The sequence below is a fragment of the Cottoperca gobio genome, unplaced genomic scaffold (genome assembly GCF_900634415.1).
Source record: "Cottoperca gobio unplaced genomic scaffold, fCotGob3.1 fCotGob3_87arrow_ctg1, whole genome shotgun sequence".
In the NCBI taxonomy this organism is placed as follows: domain Eukaryota; kingdom Metazoa; phylum Chordata; class Actinopteri; order Perciformes; family Bovichtidae; genus Cottoperca; species Cottoperca gobio.
Window position 1 is genome coordinate 26,544 of NW_021167072.1, and position 14,820 is coordinate 41,363.

The following is a 14,820-nucleotide window of genomic DNA, read 5'->3' on the forward strand; positions in this document are numbered from 1 at the left end:
AGGAGTAATATGATCCCGTTTCCTTGTTCGCTGCATTTTGGATCAACTGAAGAGTCTTAAGCGACGTTTTGGGACAACCTGATAACAATGAGTTGCAGTAATCCAGCCTTGAAGTAACAAATGCACAAACTAGTTTTTCTGCATCATTTTGAGGATGTGTCTTATTTTTGCAATGTTACGTAGATGAAAGAAGGCAGTCCTTGAGATTTTTTTTATGTGGGAGTTAAAAGACAGATCTTGATCAAAGATGACGCCAAGATTCCTTACAGTGGTGCTGGAGGCCAAGTTAATGCCATCCAGAGCTTCTATGTCATTAGAAAATATTAGGTCTCGGCCTGTTCGTTAGATGTTTTGTGTTGTGTTTGTACTTCCTGTTTTATTTTGTTAATGACCTGTTCTCTGTTGTTTCTACTTCATACCCCCAGGTGTTCCCAATCTGTTCGTTAGTGTCCTCACCTGTGTCTCGTTCCCTCTCACTTCTTAGTGTGTATATAGAGTCTGTTTTGTTTGTCTCTCGTTGCCAGTTTGTCTTCGTACTTCGATGTCAAGAGTTCCAGCATTAGTACCGTCTTCCTGTTTCCCAAGCGTTTGATTCCCTGGCTTCCTCGACCTTGTTTCCGTGACTCGATTCTGCCCTTGCCTGATCCTTGTCTGCTGTGCTGTTACGCTGAGGATCTGCCCGTGTACCAAACCTGTTTCCGTGACCCGACTCTGCTCCTGGATTACCCCTTGATACTTTGTATGTTCAACTGTCTATGCGTGTACCATAGCAACTGCAAAGTTTTCAGTAAAGACCAGTTCCATTCAACATTTATCTGCCTCTGTGTCGTGCAATTGAGTCCCACCTCCCTTCTGTCTTGATCGTACCGTTACAGAAAATGCGTTTCAGAGGTCTTTAGGGCCAAGTATAATAACTTCAGTTTTGTCTGTGTTTAACATCAAAAGGTTGCTAGACATCCAAGTTTTTATATCTTTAAGGCTTGAAGTTTAGCCAAGTTATTGGTTTCGTCTGGTTTAATTGAGTATCATCCGCATAACAATGAAAGTTTATAGAGTGGTTCCTTATAATATTGCCCAAAGGAAGCATATATAAGGTGAATAGAATCGGTCCAAGTACAGAACCCTGCGGAACGGCAAGACTGACTTTGGCTGTCATGGAGGATTTATCGTTAAAACACACAAATTGAGATCGCTCAGATAAATAGGACTTGAACCAGCTTAGTGCGGTTCCTTTTATGCCAACACAATGTTCCAGTCTCTGTAGTAGAATGTCCTGATCAACAGTGTGGAAAGCAGCACTGAGGTCTAACAAGACAAGAACAGAGACAAGTCCTTTGTCTGATGCCAACAGAAGGTCATTGGTAACTTTCACCAGTGCCGTCTCTGTGCTATGATGAACTCTAAATCCAGATTGAAAAACCTCAAAAAAAACTTATGTAAAAAATCACACAACTGTTTTGCGACGGCTTTCTCAAGGATCTTAGCGAGAAAGGGAAGGTTAGATATCGGCCTATAGTTGGCTAAAACCTCTGGATCAAGACCAGGCTTTTTAAGAAGTGGTTTTATTACAGCTACTTTAAAGGATTGTGGTACGTAGCCAGATAATAGAGACAGTTTGATCATATTTAATAACGAGGTGTTGATTAAGGGTAAAACTTCTTTAAACGGTTTAGTTAGAATCGGGTCTAAAAGACAGGTTGATGCTTAGACGATGAGATTGTTGACGTTCGTTGGTTAAGGTTGATTGGAGTAAAACAGTCTAGATATATTTCAGGAGTTACAGATGTTTTTAAGGTTCCGGAGGTTGAAGTTAAGTCATTACCAATTGAGGGCAGGAGGAGATCAATTTTGTCTCTAATAATTATAATTTTATGGTTAAAGAAGCTCATGAAGTCGTCACTACTGAGAGATATAGGAACAGAAGGCTCTGTAGAGCTGTGGCTCTCTGTCAGCCTCAGTGCTGAACAGAAACCTGGGGTTGTTCTTATGTTCTTCTATTAAGGAAGAGTAATAAGCTGCTCTGGCATTACGGAGAGCCTTCTTATACGTTTTAAGATCTAACCAGACTAAACGAGATTCTTCCAATTTAGTGGAATGCCATTTACTTTTGTTTTAGTTTGCGGATTTGTAAATTAAGCCATGGAGCTTTCTTTTCCTGTTTTATGATCTTGTTCTTTAGAGGAGCGACAGAGTGGAGTGTTATTCGCAGTGAGGCTGCAGCGCTATCAACAAGATGATTAATTTGTCCAACTTATTACTTATGAGAATTCATTTCATAACATGAGAGCATTGTATAATAATTACAGAACATATTGTTTGCAAAAAACATCCGTTTGTATTTATTAACCTTTTATTTTGAAGGAGGATTGATACCGGAAGCAGTCTTCCTCGCATGACTAACTTTAGCCCTACTCAGTCCGGTTGAAGACCTGTGTTCCCGGGCCTTGTTGAACCGCTTCCCCCGTTAGTCCTGCTCTCTCCGTTCCGTACTTCATCACATACAACCGGAGTGAACCGCCAGAGCCCGGAAGTGAGGAGAAACCTTCTGTTTCACCTCAGACTCACCTCCGTTAGCGTAGCGTGCTAACGTTAGCGGGAAATAGACGGAGCCGGAGCTCGGCCACACAGCGCTAGTGGGAGAGACGAGTAGAGAGCAAAGTGTGTTTCTCATGGAGCCACAGTGTCCAGATAAAGCTGTCTGAATGGACTCTGTGCTGCTCCCTTTATCTGAAAACGTCACAATGATCTCCTGGTTCCTACGAAGCTAATGAAGTTAGCTTGCTAGCTGGAAGTAGACGCAGACGGACCTCGGCCACACAGCGCCGCATTTCAGAGACAGCAACGTTTTAACGGAGTGTGTCTGCAGCAAAGGTTCTGACATTCAGTCAAAATGTGTAAAGTCCAAATGCTGAGAGCGTTGGTGAAGCAGCGACTAACTGCGGCTGCTGAAGAGATATTTGTGCTGTTTGAAAGAACGATAGCAGAGTACGAGGAGGAACTGTGTCGTTCAAAAGAGGAGAACGAGCGACAACGGAAACTACTGGACGCTGTTCTCAAGCCTCAGCTTCGGTTACACAGAGCAGGTTTGTTCACTTTACTGGTTTATTATCACTTTCAACTGCTGGAGGAAGTATTCACATCCTTTACTGAAGTAAAAGTACTGATACTGCACTGAAATACTCCGTTACAAGCACTGCTGGGATGTAACGAAGTACATTTACTCAAGGATTGTACTTCAGTACAAACTCCAGGTACTTGTACTTCAGTAACTTTCTACTTGTCCTCCATCAGAGGGACATGTTCCTGCACTACATGTCTTTAGTTCCTCGTCACAGTTTATCTCCTTCCTGTCACTTAAACATGTTTCTTTGTGATGAAGGTTCCTTCATGAGAAGATTCTCCTCCTCTTCACATAATAAAGTCTTTAAAAAGCCTCTTGGATCAGCTGGAAAATGCATCGTCACAAAGCTGGAAACGTTTTTTCTGAGGAACTCATGAAAAGTTGACTTTTTAGAGACACGTGGTTCTAACAGGACAGAGACAAACATGATGATCTTATAGAATATGATGCATTGTGTGCATTAAAGTACCAACAGGATGTAAAGGAGTAGGTGGAGAAATTATATGTCTTCACTGGCCTGGGAATGCCTCGGATCCCCCAGTCGGAGCTGGAGGATGTAGCCCGGAGAAGGGAAGATTGGGGTTCCTTACTGGAGCTGCTGCCCCCACGACCCGACCCCGGATAAGTGGTAGATGATGGTCTGGGTTAGGCATAAAAACTGAACGCTGCGTTGCTGTGTTTGGTTCTGACTCTGGGACGGAAAGCAGATCCGTCCCAGGTGAGCTGAGAGGTCTGTCGGTTCATAATGTAGCAGAAGATCAGAATAAACAGTCAGTGCTTTATAAACCAACAGTAGTGCTGCTTTCAAGACAATTCTTTGACAGACAGGAAGCCGATGTAAAGACCTCCGATGTGAAACTCCTTTGATATTCCATCCATTTATCCATCCATCGTCCACCGCTTATCCGGGATCGGGTCGGGGGGGCAGCAGCTCCATTAAGGAACCCCAATCTTCCCTTCTCTGGGCCACATCCTCCAGCTCCGACTGGGGATCCTGAGGCGTTCCCAGGCCAGTGAGGAGATATAATCTCTCCACCGAGTCCTGGGTCTTCCTCGGGGTCTCCTCCCAGCTGGACGTGCCTGGAACACCTCCCTAGGGAGGCGCCCAGGTGGCATCCTTACTAGATGCCCGAACCACCTCAACTGGCTCCTTTCAACGTAAAGGAGCAGCGGCTCTACTCCGAGTCTCTCACGGATGGCTGAGCTTCTCACCCTATCTCTAAGGGAGACGCCAGCCACCCGTCTGAGAAAACCCATTTCGGCCGCTTGTACCCGTGATCTCGTTCTTTCGGTCATGACCCAGCCTTCATGACCATAGGTGAGGGTAGGAACGAAGATCGACCGGTATATTGAGAGCTTTGCCTTCTGGCTCAGCTCTCTTTTTGTCACAACGGTGCGGTAAAGTGACTGTAATACCGCCCCCGCTGCTCCGATTCTCCGGCCAATCTCTCGCTCCATTGTCCCATCACTCGCGAACAAGACCCCGAGGTACTTGAACTCCTTCACTTGGGGTAATGGCTCATTCCCTACCCGGAGTAGGCAATTCACCGGTTTCCTGCTGAGAGCCATGGCCTCAGATTTGGAGGTGCTGATCCTCATCCCAACCGCTGCACACTCGGCTGCGAACCGATCCAGTGACTGTTGAAGGTCACAGACTGATGATGTCATAAGGACCACATCATCTGCAAAGAGCAGCGATGAGATCCTCAGGTCACCGAACTGCAACCCCTCTCCTCCACGACTACGCCTCAATATCCTATCCATGAAAATCACGAACAGGATTGGTGATAAAGCGCAGCCCTGGCGGAGGCCAACATTCACGGGAAACGAGTCCGACTTACTGCCGAGTATCCGGACACAACTCTCGCTTTGGGCGTACAGGGATTGGATGGCCCTCAAAAGTGACCCCCTCACCCCATAATCCTGCAGCACCTCCCACAGTATCACCCGGGGGACCCGGTCATACGCCTTCTCCAGATCCACAAAACACATGTAGACCAGATAGGCGTACTCCCAGGCCCCCTCCAGGATCCTTGCAAGAGTAAAGAGTTGGTCTGTTGTTCCACGACCAGGACGGAATCCGCATTGTTCCTCTTCAATCAGAGGTTCGACTACCGGCCGAACCCTCCTTTCCAGTACCTTGGAGTAGACTTTACCAGGGAGGCTGAGAAGTGTGATACCCCTATAGTGGCACACACTCTCTGGTCCCCCTTTTTAAATGGGGGAACCGCCACCCCGGTCTGCCAACCCCTAGGCACTGTCCCAGACTTCCACGCAATGTTGACGAGGCGTGTCAACCAAGACAGCCCCTCAACACCCAAAGCCTTCAGCATTTCTGGACGGATCTCATCAACCCCTGCGGCTTTGCCACTGTGGAGTTGTTTGACTACCTCAGTGACTTCCATCAGGGAAATTGATGATGATCCCCCATCAGCTTCCAGCTCTGCCTCAATCATAGAGGGCGTGTTAGTCGGATTCAGGAGTTCCTCAAAGTCCTCCTTCCACCGGCCGATAACCTTCTCAGTCGAAGTCAGCAGGGTCCCACCCTTGCTGTACACAGCTTGGATGGTTCCTCGCTCCCCCCTCCTGAGGTGCCGGATGGTTTTCCAGAAGCACCTTGGTGCCGACCGAAAGTCCTTCTCCATAGCTTCTCCGAACTTCTCCCACACCCGCTGCTTTGCCTCTGACACGGCAGAAGCTGCCGCCCTTCTAGTCCTTCGATATCCTGCAACTGTTTCCGGAGTCCTCCCGGATAACATAACCCGGAAGGACTCCTTCTTCAGTCGGACGGCTTCCCTGACCACCGGGGTCCACCACGGTGTTCGAGGGTTACCGCCCCTTGATGCACCTAAGACCTTGAGACCACAGCTCATCACCGCAGCTTCAGCAATAGAGGTTTTGAACATCGCCCACTCAGGTTCAATGCCCCCAACCTCCACAGGGATGGCTGAAAAGCTCCGCCGGAGGTGTGAGTTAAAGATCCCCAGGACAGGGGCTTCCTCCAGACGTTCCCAGTTCACCCGCACTACCCGTTTGGGTTTACCAGGTCTGTCCAGAGTCTTCCCCCACCCCTTGATCCAACTCACCACCAGATGGTGATCAGTCGACAGCTCCGCCCCTCTCTTCACCCTAGTGTCCAAAACATGCGGCCTCAGATCAGATGATACGATTACGAAATCGATCATTGACCTTTGGCCTAGGGTGCTCTGGTACCACGTGCACTTATGAGCATCCTTATGTTCGAACATGGTGTTTGTTATGGCCATTCCATGGCTAGCACAGAAGTCCAACAACAAACGACCGTTCGGGTTTAGATCAGGGAGGCCCTTCCTCCCAATCACGCCTCTCCAGGTGTCTCCATCGTTTCCCACGTGTGCGTTGAAGTCTCCCAGCAAGACTACGGAGTCCCCTACTGGAGCCCCCTGCAGGGCTCCATTCAGGGTCTCCAAGAAGGCTGAATACTCAGAACTGCGGTTTGGGGCATAGGCACAAACAACAGTCACAGTTTTCCCCCCCATAACCCGAAGGCGTAGGGAGGCGACCCTCTCGTCCACCGGGATAAACTCCAACGTAGCGGCACTCAGCCGGGGGCTAGTGAGTATCCCCACCCCGGCCCGACGCCTCACACCTTGGGCAACTCCGGAGAAGAATAGAGTCCAACCCCTATCCAGGAGTACGGTTCCAGAGCCAAGACTGTGCGTGGAGGTAAGCCCCACCAGATCCAACTGGTAGCGATCCACCTCCCGCACTAGTTCCAGCTCCTTCCCCCACAGAGAGGTGACGTTCCACGTTCCCAGAGCCAACCTCTGCTGCCCGGGTCTGGTCCGTCGAGGTCCCTGACCATCAATGCCACCCGTGTGACAGCGCACCCGACCCCAGCAGTTTTTCCCATGAGTGGTGGGCCCACAGGATGGATGGATGGGAGGCACCACGTAGCTTCTTCGGGCTGTGCCCGACCAGGCTCCGTGGCAAACCCGGCCACCAGGCACTCGCTGTCGGGCCCTCCCTCTGGGCCTGGCTCCAGACGGAGGCCCCGGGCTTCCTCCGGGCAGGGTCTCTCCTTTCCTTTTCCCTTTCTTTCATGAAGTCGTTTTTGAACCATTCTTAGTCTGGCCCCCTCACCTGAGTCCAATTTGCCTTGGGAGACCCTACCAGGAGCACTAGGCTCCAGACAACACAGCTCTCAGGTTCATAGGGACACACAAACCTCTCCACCACGATAAGGTGATGGTTCCCAGAGAGGTATTATAGAACAAAATGCTGTTACAGTAATCGAGTCTACTGAAGATAAATACAGAGAGAAGTACTTTAATCCTTAATATATCCTTAACCCTTTAACACTTAAGCCTAAAAAGCCTCAACATTTTCGCCTGGACTTTTTAGCTTATTTCGACTATAAAAAGGTCAGAAAATGTCCTGTAAGTAAGTGCTTTTGCCCATTTTCCAACAATAGTGTAATAACAGTTTAAAATGAAGTGAAACACAAAAGCTGTATTTGAGTTTAGTGAACAAAAAACACTGCAATTGTACATGAATAAGAGATTTAACATGTTACATTTGAAGTTTGAAATGTATACAACTATTTCCAGTAAAAGGTTTGAGTCTTTTACTCTTACATCTGCAAAAACAGGCCATAAAATGGAAAATATGTCCAGGCGTTTTTCCCCACAGAGGGTAGTGCTCTCCTTTCTAAGTGTCCCTTCACATGCAGAGGTCTTGGTGGTACTGCCAGTGACTGTTCCTGTTGCTCCTGTTTTCTCTGGGTCACTCATTTTGATTAGATCAAATGGCCATGAGCTGTCCTGTACAGTCTGGGGACATGACAGTGGCAGGGAATGACACATGGAAGATGGTTTGCTTACACCAAAAGTTGCTCATCTTTGTGCAGGTCCAAAACTGACATGTACAGCAACATGCCTGTGGATTTCTTCTGGAGTTATTTCAGTCCAGATGAACTTTCTCCCTCTCTCCAGGCTTTTGGCTGCATTCTTGTTTGTGTATTCAGAGAGGAGTTTGAAAACTGCAGCATCAAAGTGGGAATAAATGTCACCTGGTGCTGGGTTTCCCATATCGAGAGGGGGTTGGACACCTGGGGTCCATCATCGGGCTCTGCCTCAGTCTGCCATCTTGTGGTGTGATGTGGTGAGGGGCTTCTGTGTCTGACAGCATCACCAGATCATCCATCATCCCCACAGCTCCATCTACAGGCCTGAATGTGATCTCTTGTGACACTTCGTGATCTCTGGTGACACCTCCTCCTCTCCAGCTAGATCCTGCACACAGCCTCTGCTAGGACGCAGGCTACTTGAAGAAGACGCGCACATTTACGCATATAAAGTACAATTACACACCTAGTACAACCTTACAGACTTGGTACACTGTTCTAAACAACGCAATACAAGTGTTGATTTACATAACGTCTTGCTTCCATTTGAATTAAATCCGCTGTTTTCCAGCTCTATTTTTCCGCTGTGTTGTTTGTGTCTCTCCAACGCTGTGTGTGTGTGTGTATTCGCTCAGAACAAAGGCGCTGTTTCGCGGGTTTCCGGGTGGGCCGTAAGTGAAGTTACCGTAATGACTCAATATATGCTGTAAAGCGCAGAGTCTCAGCTTTCAGAAACCGTTGAAATTTTCATCCAAAGTTTTGCTTGCAAAATGTGTCGTCGCCGACACATTCGGTGTTAAAGGGTTAAGGATTACCTCTATTTGAACATTAGTGCGTACGGAGATGGTGCTCAAAGAAAACAGGACATCAATCACCACAACCTTACAAACAGATAACAGAATCTGAGCCACAGTCCTCCATTTAAATCTGAACCTTCGTTTACCTGCACAGGCAGTTTGTTTACATTTTGATTGTTCATCAGCTGAACTTCATGAACTAATTTAGAAAAAGGTCCATCACATCATTAATGGATATTTTGCTTAAACTCTTGTTCTTGATTTATGATACAAACTTGATCTGATTATTATTATTATCACTATTATTATTATTATTGGTTGAGGTTTAGTGGTGGTCAGTAATGTGTGTCTCTCTCCCCTCCACAGACGTGCAGCAGCTGCTGCTGGTTAGAGAAGAGGTTCCCCCTGAGCAGCAGGAGTGGAGCTCCAGTCTGGACCAGGAGGATCCAGAGCCCCCCCCACACATTAAAGAGGAACAGGAGGAACTCTGGATCAGTCAGGAGGTAGAGCAGCTTCAAGGGCTGGAGGAGGCTGATATCACCAAGTTCACATTCACTCCTGTCCCTGTGAAGAGTGAAGATGATGAAGAGAAACCTCAGTCCTCAGAGCTTCAAAGACAAACTGAACACATGGAAACAGGAGCTGGTGGAGGGCACTGTGGAGGACCAGAACCAGCCAGGAACTCAGATCCAGAGACACATTTACAGCCAGATACTGAGGACAAGACTGGAGACTCTTCTGACACTGATGACAGTGAGGATTGGAAGGAGACCAGAGAACCTCTGTCAGGTTTAAGCTCTCTGGGAAATGAAGAAGTCCCCATCAGTAGTGCTGGAGAGAAACCCTTCAGCTGCTCTGAGTGTGGGAAAAGATTTGGCAACAAGAGAAATCTGAACAGACACATTTTAACTCACACAGGAGAGAAACCTTTCAGCTGCTCAGTGTGTAAGAAATCTTTTACACAGAGTGGAAGTTTACAGATACACATGAGAATCCACACAGGAGAGAAACCATTCAGCTGCAGTATTTGTAACAAAAGATTTGCCGGGCGTCGACAGGTCATAAAACATAAATGTGATTTTCCTCAGTCCTCACAGCTTCATCAAACTCAAACTGAGGAGAACAGAGAGGCAGGGCCTCCAGCCAGCAGCTCAACTGAACACATGGAAACAGGAGCTAATGGAGAGGACTGTGGAGGACCAGAACCAGCTGGGAACTCAGATCCAGAGAGACATTTACACACAGATACTGAGGACAAAACTGGAGACTCTTCTGACACAGAGAATTGGAAGAAGATCAGAATACCTCAGTCAGGTTTAAACTCTCTGGGAAATGAAGAAGTCCCCGTCAGTAATTCCAGAAGTAGTGCTGGAGAGAAACCATTCAGCTGCTCTCAGTGTGGGAAAACTTTTGGCGCCAGGGGAACTCTGAACAGACACGTAAGAATTCACACAGGAGAGAAAGAATTCAGCTGCTCAGTTTGTAAGAAATCTTTTTCACAGAAAGCAAATTTACAGAAACACATGAAAATTCACAAAGGAGAGAATCCATTCAGCTGCTCAGTCTGTAAGGAATCTTTTCCACAGAGAGCAAATTTACAGAAACACAAGAAAATCCACAAAGGAGAGAAACCATTCAGCTGCTCAGTCTGTAAGAAATCTTTTTCACAGAGAGGAATTTTACAGAACCACATGAGAACTCACACAGGAGAGAAACCATTCAGCTGCAGTCTTTGCGATAGAAGATTTTCGGTAAAGGCTCATCTGAGACTACACATGAGAACTCACACAGGAGAGAAACCATTCAGCTGCAGTGTTTGTGACAAAAGATTTGCCCGACCTTGTCAGATCAAAATACATAAATGTGTTGGTCTTCAGTCCTCACAGCTTCATCATACTCAAACTGAGGAGAACAGAGAGGCAGAGCCTCCAGCCAGCAGCTCAACTGAACACACGGAAACACATTCTAGAAGTAGTGCTGGAGAGAAACTATTCAGCTGCTCTCAGTGTGGGAAAAGATTTGTCTTGAAAGGAAATCTGAAGCTACACATGATAACTCATACAGGAGAGAAACCATACAGTTGCTCAGTGTGTATGAAATCTTTTACACAGAAAAGTAATTTACAAACACACATGAGAACTCATACAGGCGAGAAATCATTCAGTTGCTCAGTTTGTGATGCAAGATTTTCATGTAAGGGTAATCTGATACCACATATGAGAATCCACACAGGAGAGAAACCAAATATCTGCTCTGTGTGTGGGAGAGGATTTAGTCACAAAGTAGATCTGAAAAGTCACATTTTAACTCACACGGGAACAAAACCATTCCGCTGCTCAGTTTGTGAGAAATCTTTTACACAGAGTGATGGTTTAAAGGGACACATGAGAATCCACACAGGAGAGAAACCATTCAGCTGCAGTGTTTGTAATAAAAGATTCACCTGGCGTAGACATGTAAAAACACATGAATGTGATGTTCCTCAGTCCTCACAGCTTCATCAAACTCAAACTGAGGAGAGCAGAGAGGCAGAGCCTCTAGCCAGCAGCTCAACTGAACACATGGAAACAGGAGCTGATGCAGAGGACTGTGGAGGACCAGAACCAGCTGTTAAATTAAATGAATTCTTACAGTAATCTCCTGCGGATAACCTTCCGCATTATGTAACGTAATGGCAAATTTACTTCTGTAGCTGTTGTTGTAACGTAGCTCTAATATGCGTCAGTGCGTTTAAACGTTTTGTTTACTATCAAATGTTTTCTCCCTGCGCAATGTAACTCAGACCTTTTCCTTCCCACTGCATTAGTGTTGGTACGATTCTAAAATTACAATTTTGATTCTGATCTTTCTCAGTCAGTCTGAAACTCCCACACGGCCGACTTTCTTTCACTTATTTGTAAACTAAGCCGGTTTAAGTTCTTTTTATCTGAACGATCTCAGTTTGTACGTTTTAACGATGAATCCTCCGTGCCAGCCAAAGTTAGCTATGGAGTCCCGCAAGGTTCTGTACTTGGACCTTTTCTATTCACCTTATATATGCTTCCTTTAGACAATATTATAAGAACCACTCCATAAACTTTCGTTGTTATGCCGATGATAAACAATTATATGTATCAATCAAACCAGAGGAAACCGTGTTTACCGTTTTCCGAGTCCGACAGCAAATAACCAACAACATTTGGCCAGCGCAAAATTAATGGGCCGCAACATATAAACATCGGCCGCTGCTGATAAAACAACGATACCGGCAGATCAATCGGAGCATCCTTATTCTGTGTCTTTGTCGCTGTAAGCGGGAACATTCATGTATGAGCCTGCATTTGTACAGTACCCTCCACCCCCGGAAAACGGGTTCCCCCAAATGCCACGGAGTGAAACAAACACTTCCTCATGTTGCAGCGTTGCTTTTCTGACTTGCATCCGGAAAACTGTTTCTGATCAAACCCATTAACTGCACACTTAGGGAAAAATTCATAAAAGGATTGTGCGGCTCGAATATATATTATATTATAACCTGCACGAATAACAAAAAGAAATGCAGCCTGAACTGTGCTGCCAAGCAAAGAGCGTTTCGGTGCTCCTGTGCTAGTTACACATGTTTAAATGAGATAATGTTTCACACGCAATTACACTGCAATTATTAGAATCTTCAGAGTTGGTGCTAACGGAAGCACATTTGTAAAGAGTGTCTGATGAAAATCCTGTATTTTGGGATGTATTGACAGTTGTGTTTTGAGAAATAAATGAATTAAGCTCCACTACAGGTCATTTTTTTACCGTTATTTTATACATGAGAGAAAAAGTGCATTAAAACAACGGTGCCGATGTATTGTTCTGAAGCGCATTCAACCTTAGGCTCGTGTTGGCTGTAATATTCTAATCGCAAAATCTTTTGTAAACTGGACCTTGAGACGGGACAGAGCGGTTTGTAAATGATGCACAGTTCATGAAGATATCAGTGGCCGCAATCCATTCTTTGTGAATTCTCCCCAGATAGTACAATCACTTGTGTTCTAATAGAAGTTCTTGTGAAGATTTTTCTTTCTTTCAATAAAGCACAATGTGTTGACTGCCTGTAGTTTGAGTTTATTGAAGTGAATATGAACATAATCAGCAGTTAGAGATTGAAAAAGGTGGAATACATACAATAAGTAACATCAGGAGCACAGTGTCCGCTACACTTCTGTTGGTTCACTTAAAGCTTGTGGATGCTGAAGCTGCGACTGAACCAGAGACCCTCAGTCAGGTCTCAACTCACTAACATAATAAAGTCCCACAAACAGTCACTGGCAGCTGCTATGAGTGAAAGATATAAAGTCACAGATTTGGTCTCAGGAGTCTGAAGAGACACATGAGGATTCACACAGGAGAGAAACCAGCTGTTCAGTTTGTGGTAGAAGAGATTTCTGTAAAGCACATCTGATACTCTGTATATTAATCTGATACTCTGTTATATATATATATATATATATATATATATATATATATATATATATACACACAACTTGGAAAAGTGAATATCCTCCTCTCCACTGCCCCTTTAATATACATTCATGAGTTTCTTGAAGTGCGGTGAGATACAAGGAGCCCTCTATACACAGATCTCCACAGGTGGCTCTTGTGCGTTAATCTGTAATAAATACATGAAGTTTAACTTTAACAGCAACAAAAATATAATTCAATAGAGAGCAGTAGTAAAGGTTGTTGAATTGTTGTAACTGCATATTTTGCTAGGTATAGATGGAATCAGAGTTTCGGGCTGGGGTGGCAAGCCTAGAAAGCTCGTGAAGTTAGCTTAGCAAGCCTAGAAAAGTGAGCACCAACTCTACAAGGGCCGCCATATTGGATTTCTTCTCTACGCGTTTACATTGTATTTAGCTTATTCTTCAAGTGTGTTTACATTGTATTTGGCTAGTTTTTAGTGTGTAATCTTCGCTCTTCTAGTTATGGGATTTGGACACATTGTGTGGTGAAAGGATGTTCAAATAGTGGGAAAAAGCTAAATAAATGGGCAGAATCTCATTGTGAGCTTCACGATTGCAAAAATTGCGACTGCGAGCCCCCGTTCGAACTATTTCCATTTCCAACAGCACTAAAGAACAATGATAGAAGGCTAGCATGGACCAAAGCTGTAAAGAGACAGGATTACAATGGGAAGTCTTGGGAGCCCAAGAAATCTTCGTGGATTTGCAGTGAGCATTTCATGCAAGGAAAACCAACAAATGAATTCTCGGATCCTGAACTCGACCTGGGGTGTGTAGTCTATCTACTATTTATATATTGACAAATGTACTTTCTATATATTGAGTTTTATAATAATTAACAAACACAAGTTAGGTATATATTTATAATAGCTTACCCTGCAACACAACTGCAATAAGCACTTATGATATTGCCAGTTTTCTTGACTGCTCAGATCCATGCCGAATGTGGCGTATGGGAAGTTTTCATTGAATGAGTACATTTTGCTTTCAAAAAGCAATACTCAGAATCTGCGAGAGGATTGAAAGATATTTGTTTCAACCTGCCAGAGTCAAAAGTTGCTGAGTTATATCGGCGGCCAAGAAGTCATGCTGTTGTTTTCATTGACCCAGCCATCCTGCAGTATCAAGGGATCAGGCACTGAAACGCCACTCGGCATAACCAAAAGCTTCGTCTTTTCTTTTTCTGTGATTGAAAGTCTTTCGTTAGCTGTTGGTTGCTCCTCAATGCCCATCTCTGATGCAGCAAACACCCTGGCAATAAGCTCCAGTTTTGTTCCTGAAACCTTTAAATTCCGCTTGCGGCAAAATACTTTCAAAACTTCGACTTTCCACATCTGAACCTCATCATGAGAAAGGAGTTCAGAACTCATTGTAGAGCAGTAGGTTTGTTTACAACACGCTTGAAGAATAAGTTAAATACAATGTAAACACGTAGAGAAGAAATCCAATATGGCGGCCCTTGCACTTTTCTAGGCTTGCCACACCAGCATGCATTGCGATTCCACCGGAAGCCCGAAACTCCGATTCCGTCTA

The 14,820-nt window shown here is 45.3% G+C and overlaps 1 protein-coding gene across 1 annotated transcript; it reads left to right on the forward strand.

Annotated features, from left to right (window-relative positions):
* The first annotated feature begins 2,380 nt into the window (after nt 1–2,380).
* Nucleotides 2,381–12,877, forward strand: LOC115006286 (zinc finger protein 271-like). The gene is made up of 2 exons (XM_029428422.1): nt 2,381–3,083; nt 9,170–12,877. Exons 1-2 carry the CDS (start codon nt 2,891–2,893, stop codon nt 11,437–11,439), a joined length of 2,463 nt encoding a protein of 820 aa, XP_029284282.1. The 5' UTR covers nt 2,381–2,890; the 3' UTR covers nt 11,440–12,877.
* The last annotated feature ends 1,943 nt before the right edge of the window (nt 12,878–14,820 follow it).

What these genes read in the sequence shown, in the direction of transcription:
- LOC115006286 (XM_029428422.1), top strand. Translation starts at nt 2,891, where the DNA reads ATGTGTAAAGTCCAAATGCTGAGAGCGTTGGTGAAGCAGCGACTAACT. An exon ending in GCTTCGGTTACACAGAGCAG is followed by an intron (nt 3,084 to 9,169) that starts GTTTGTTCACTT and finishes TCCCCTCCACAG; the next exon opens with ACGTGCAGCAGCTGCTGCTG.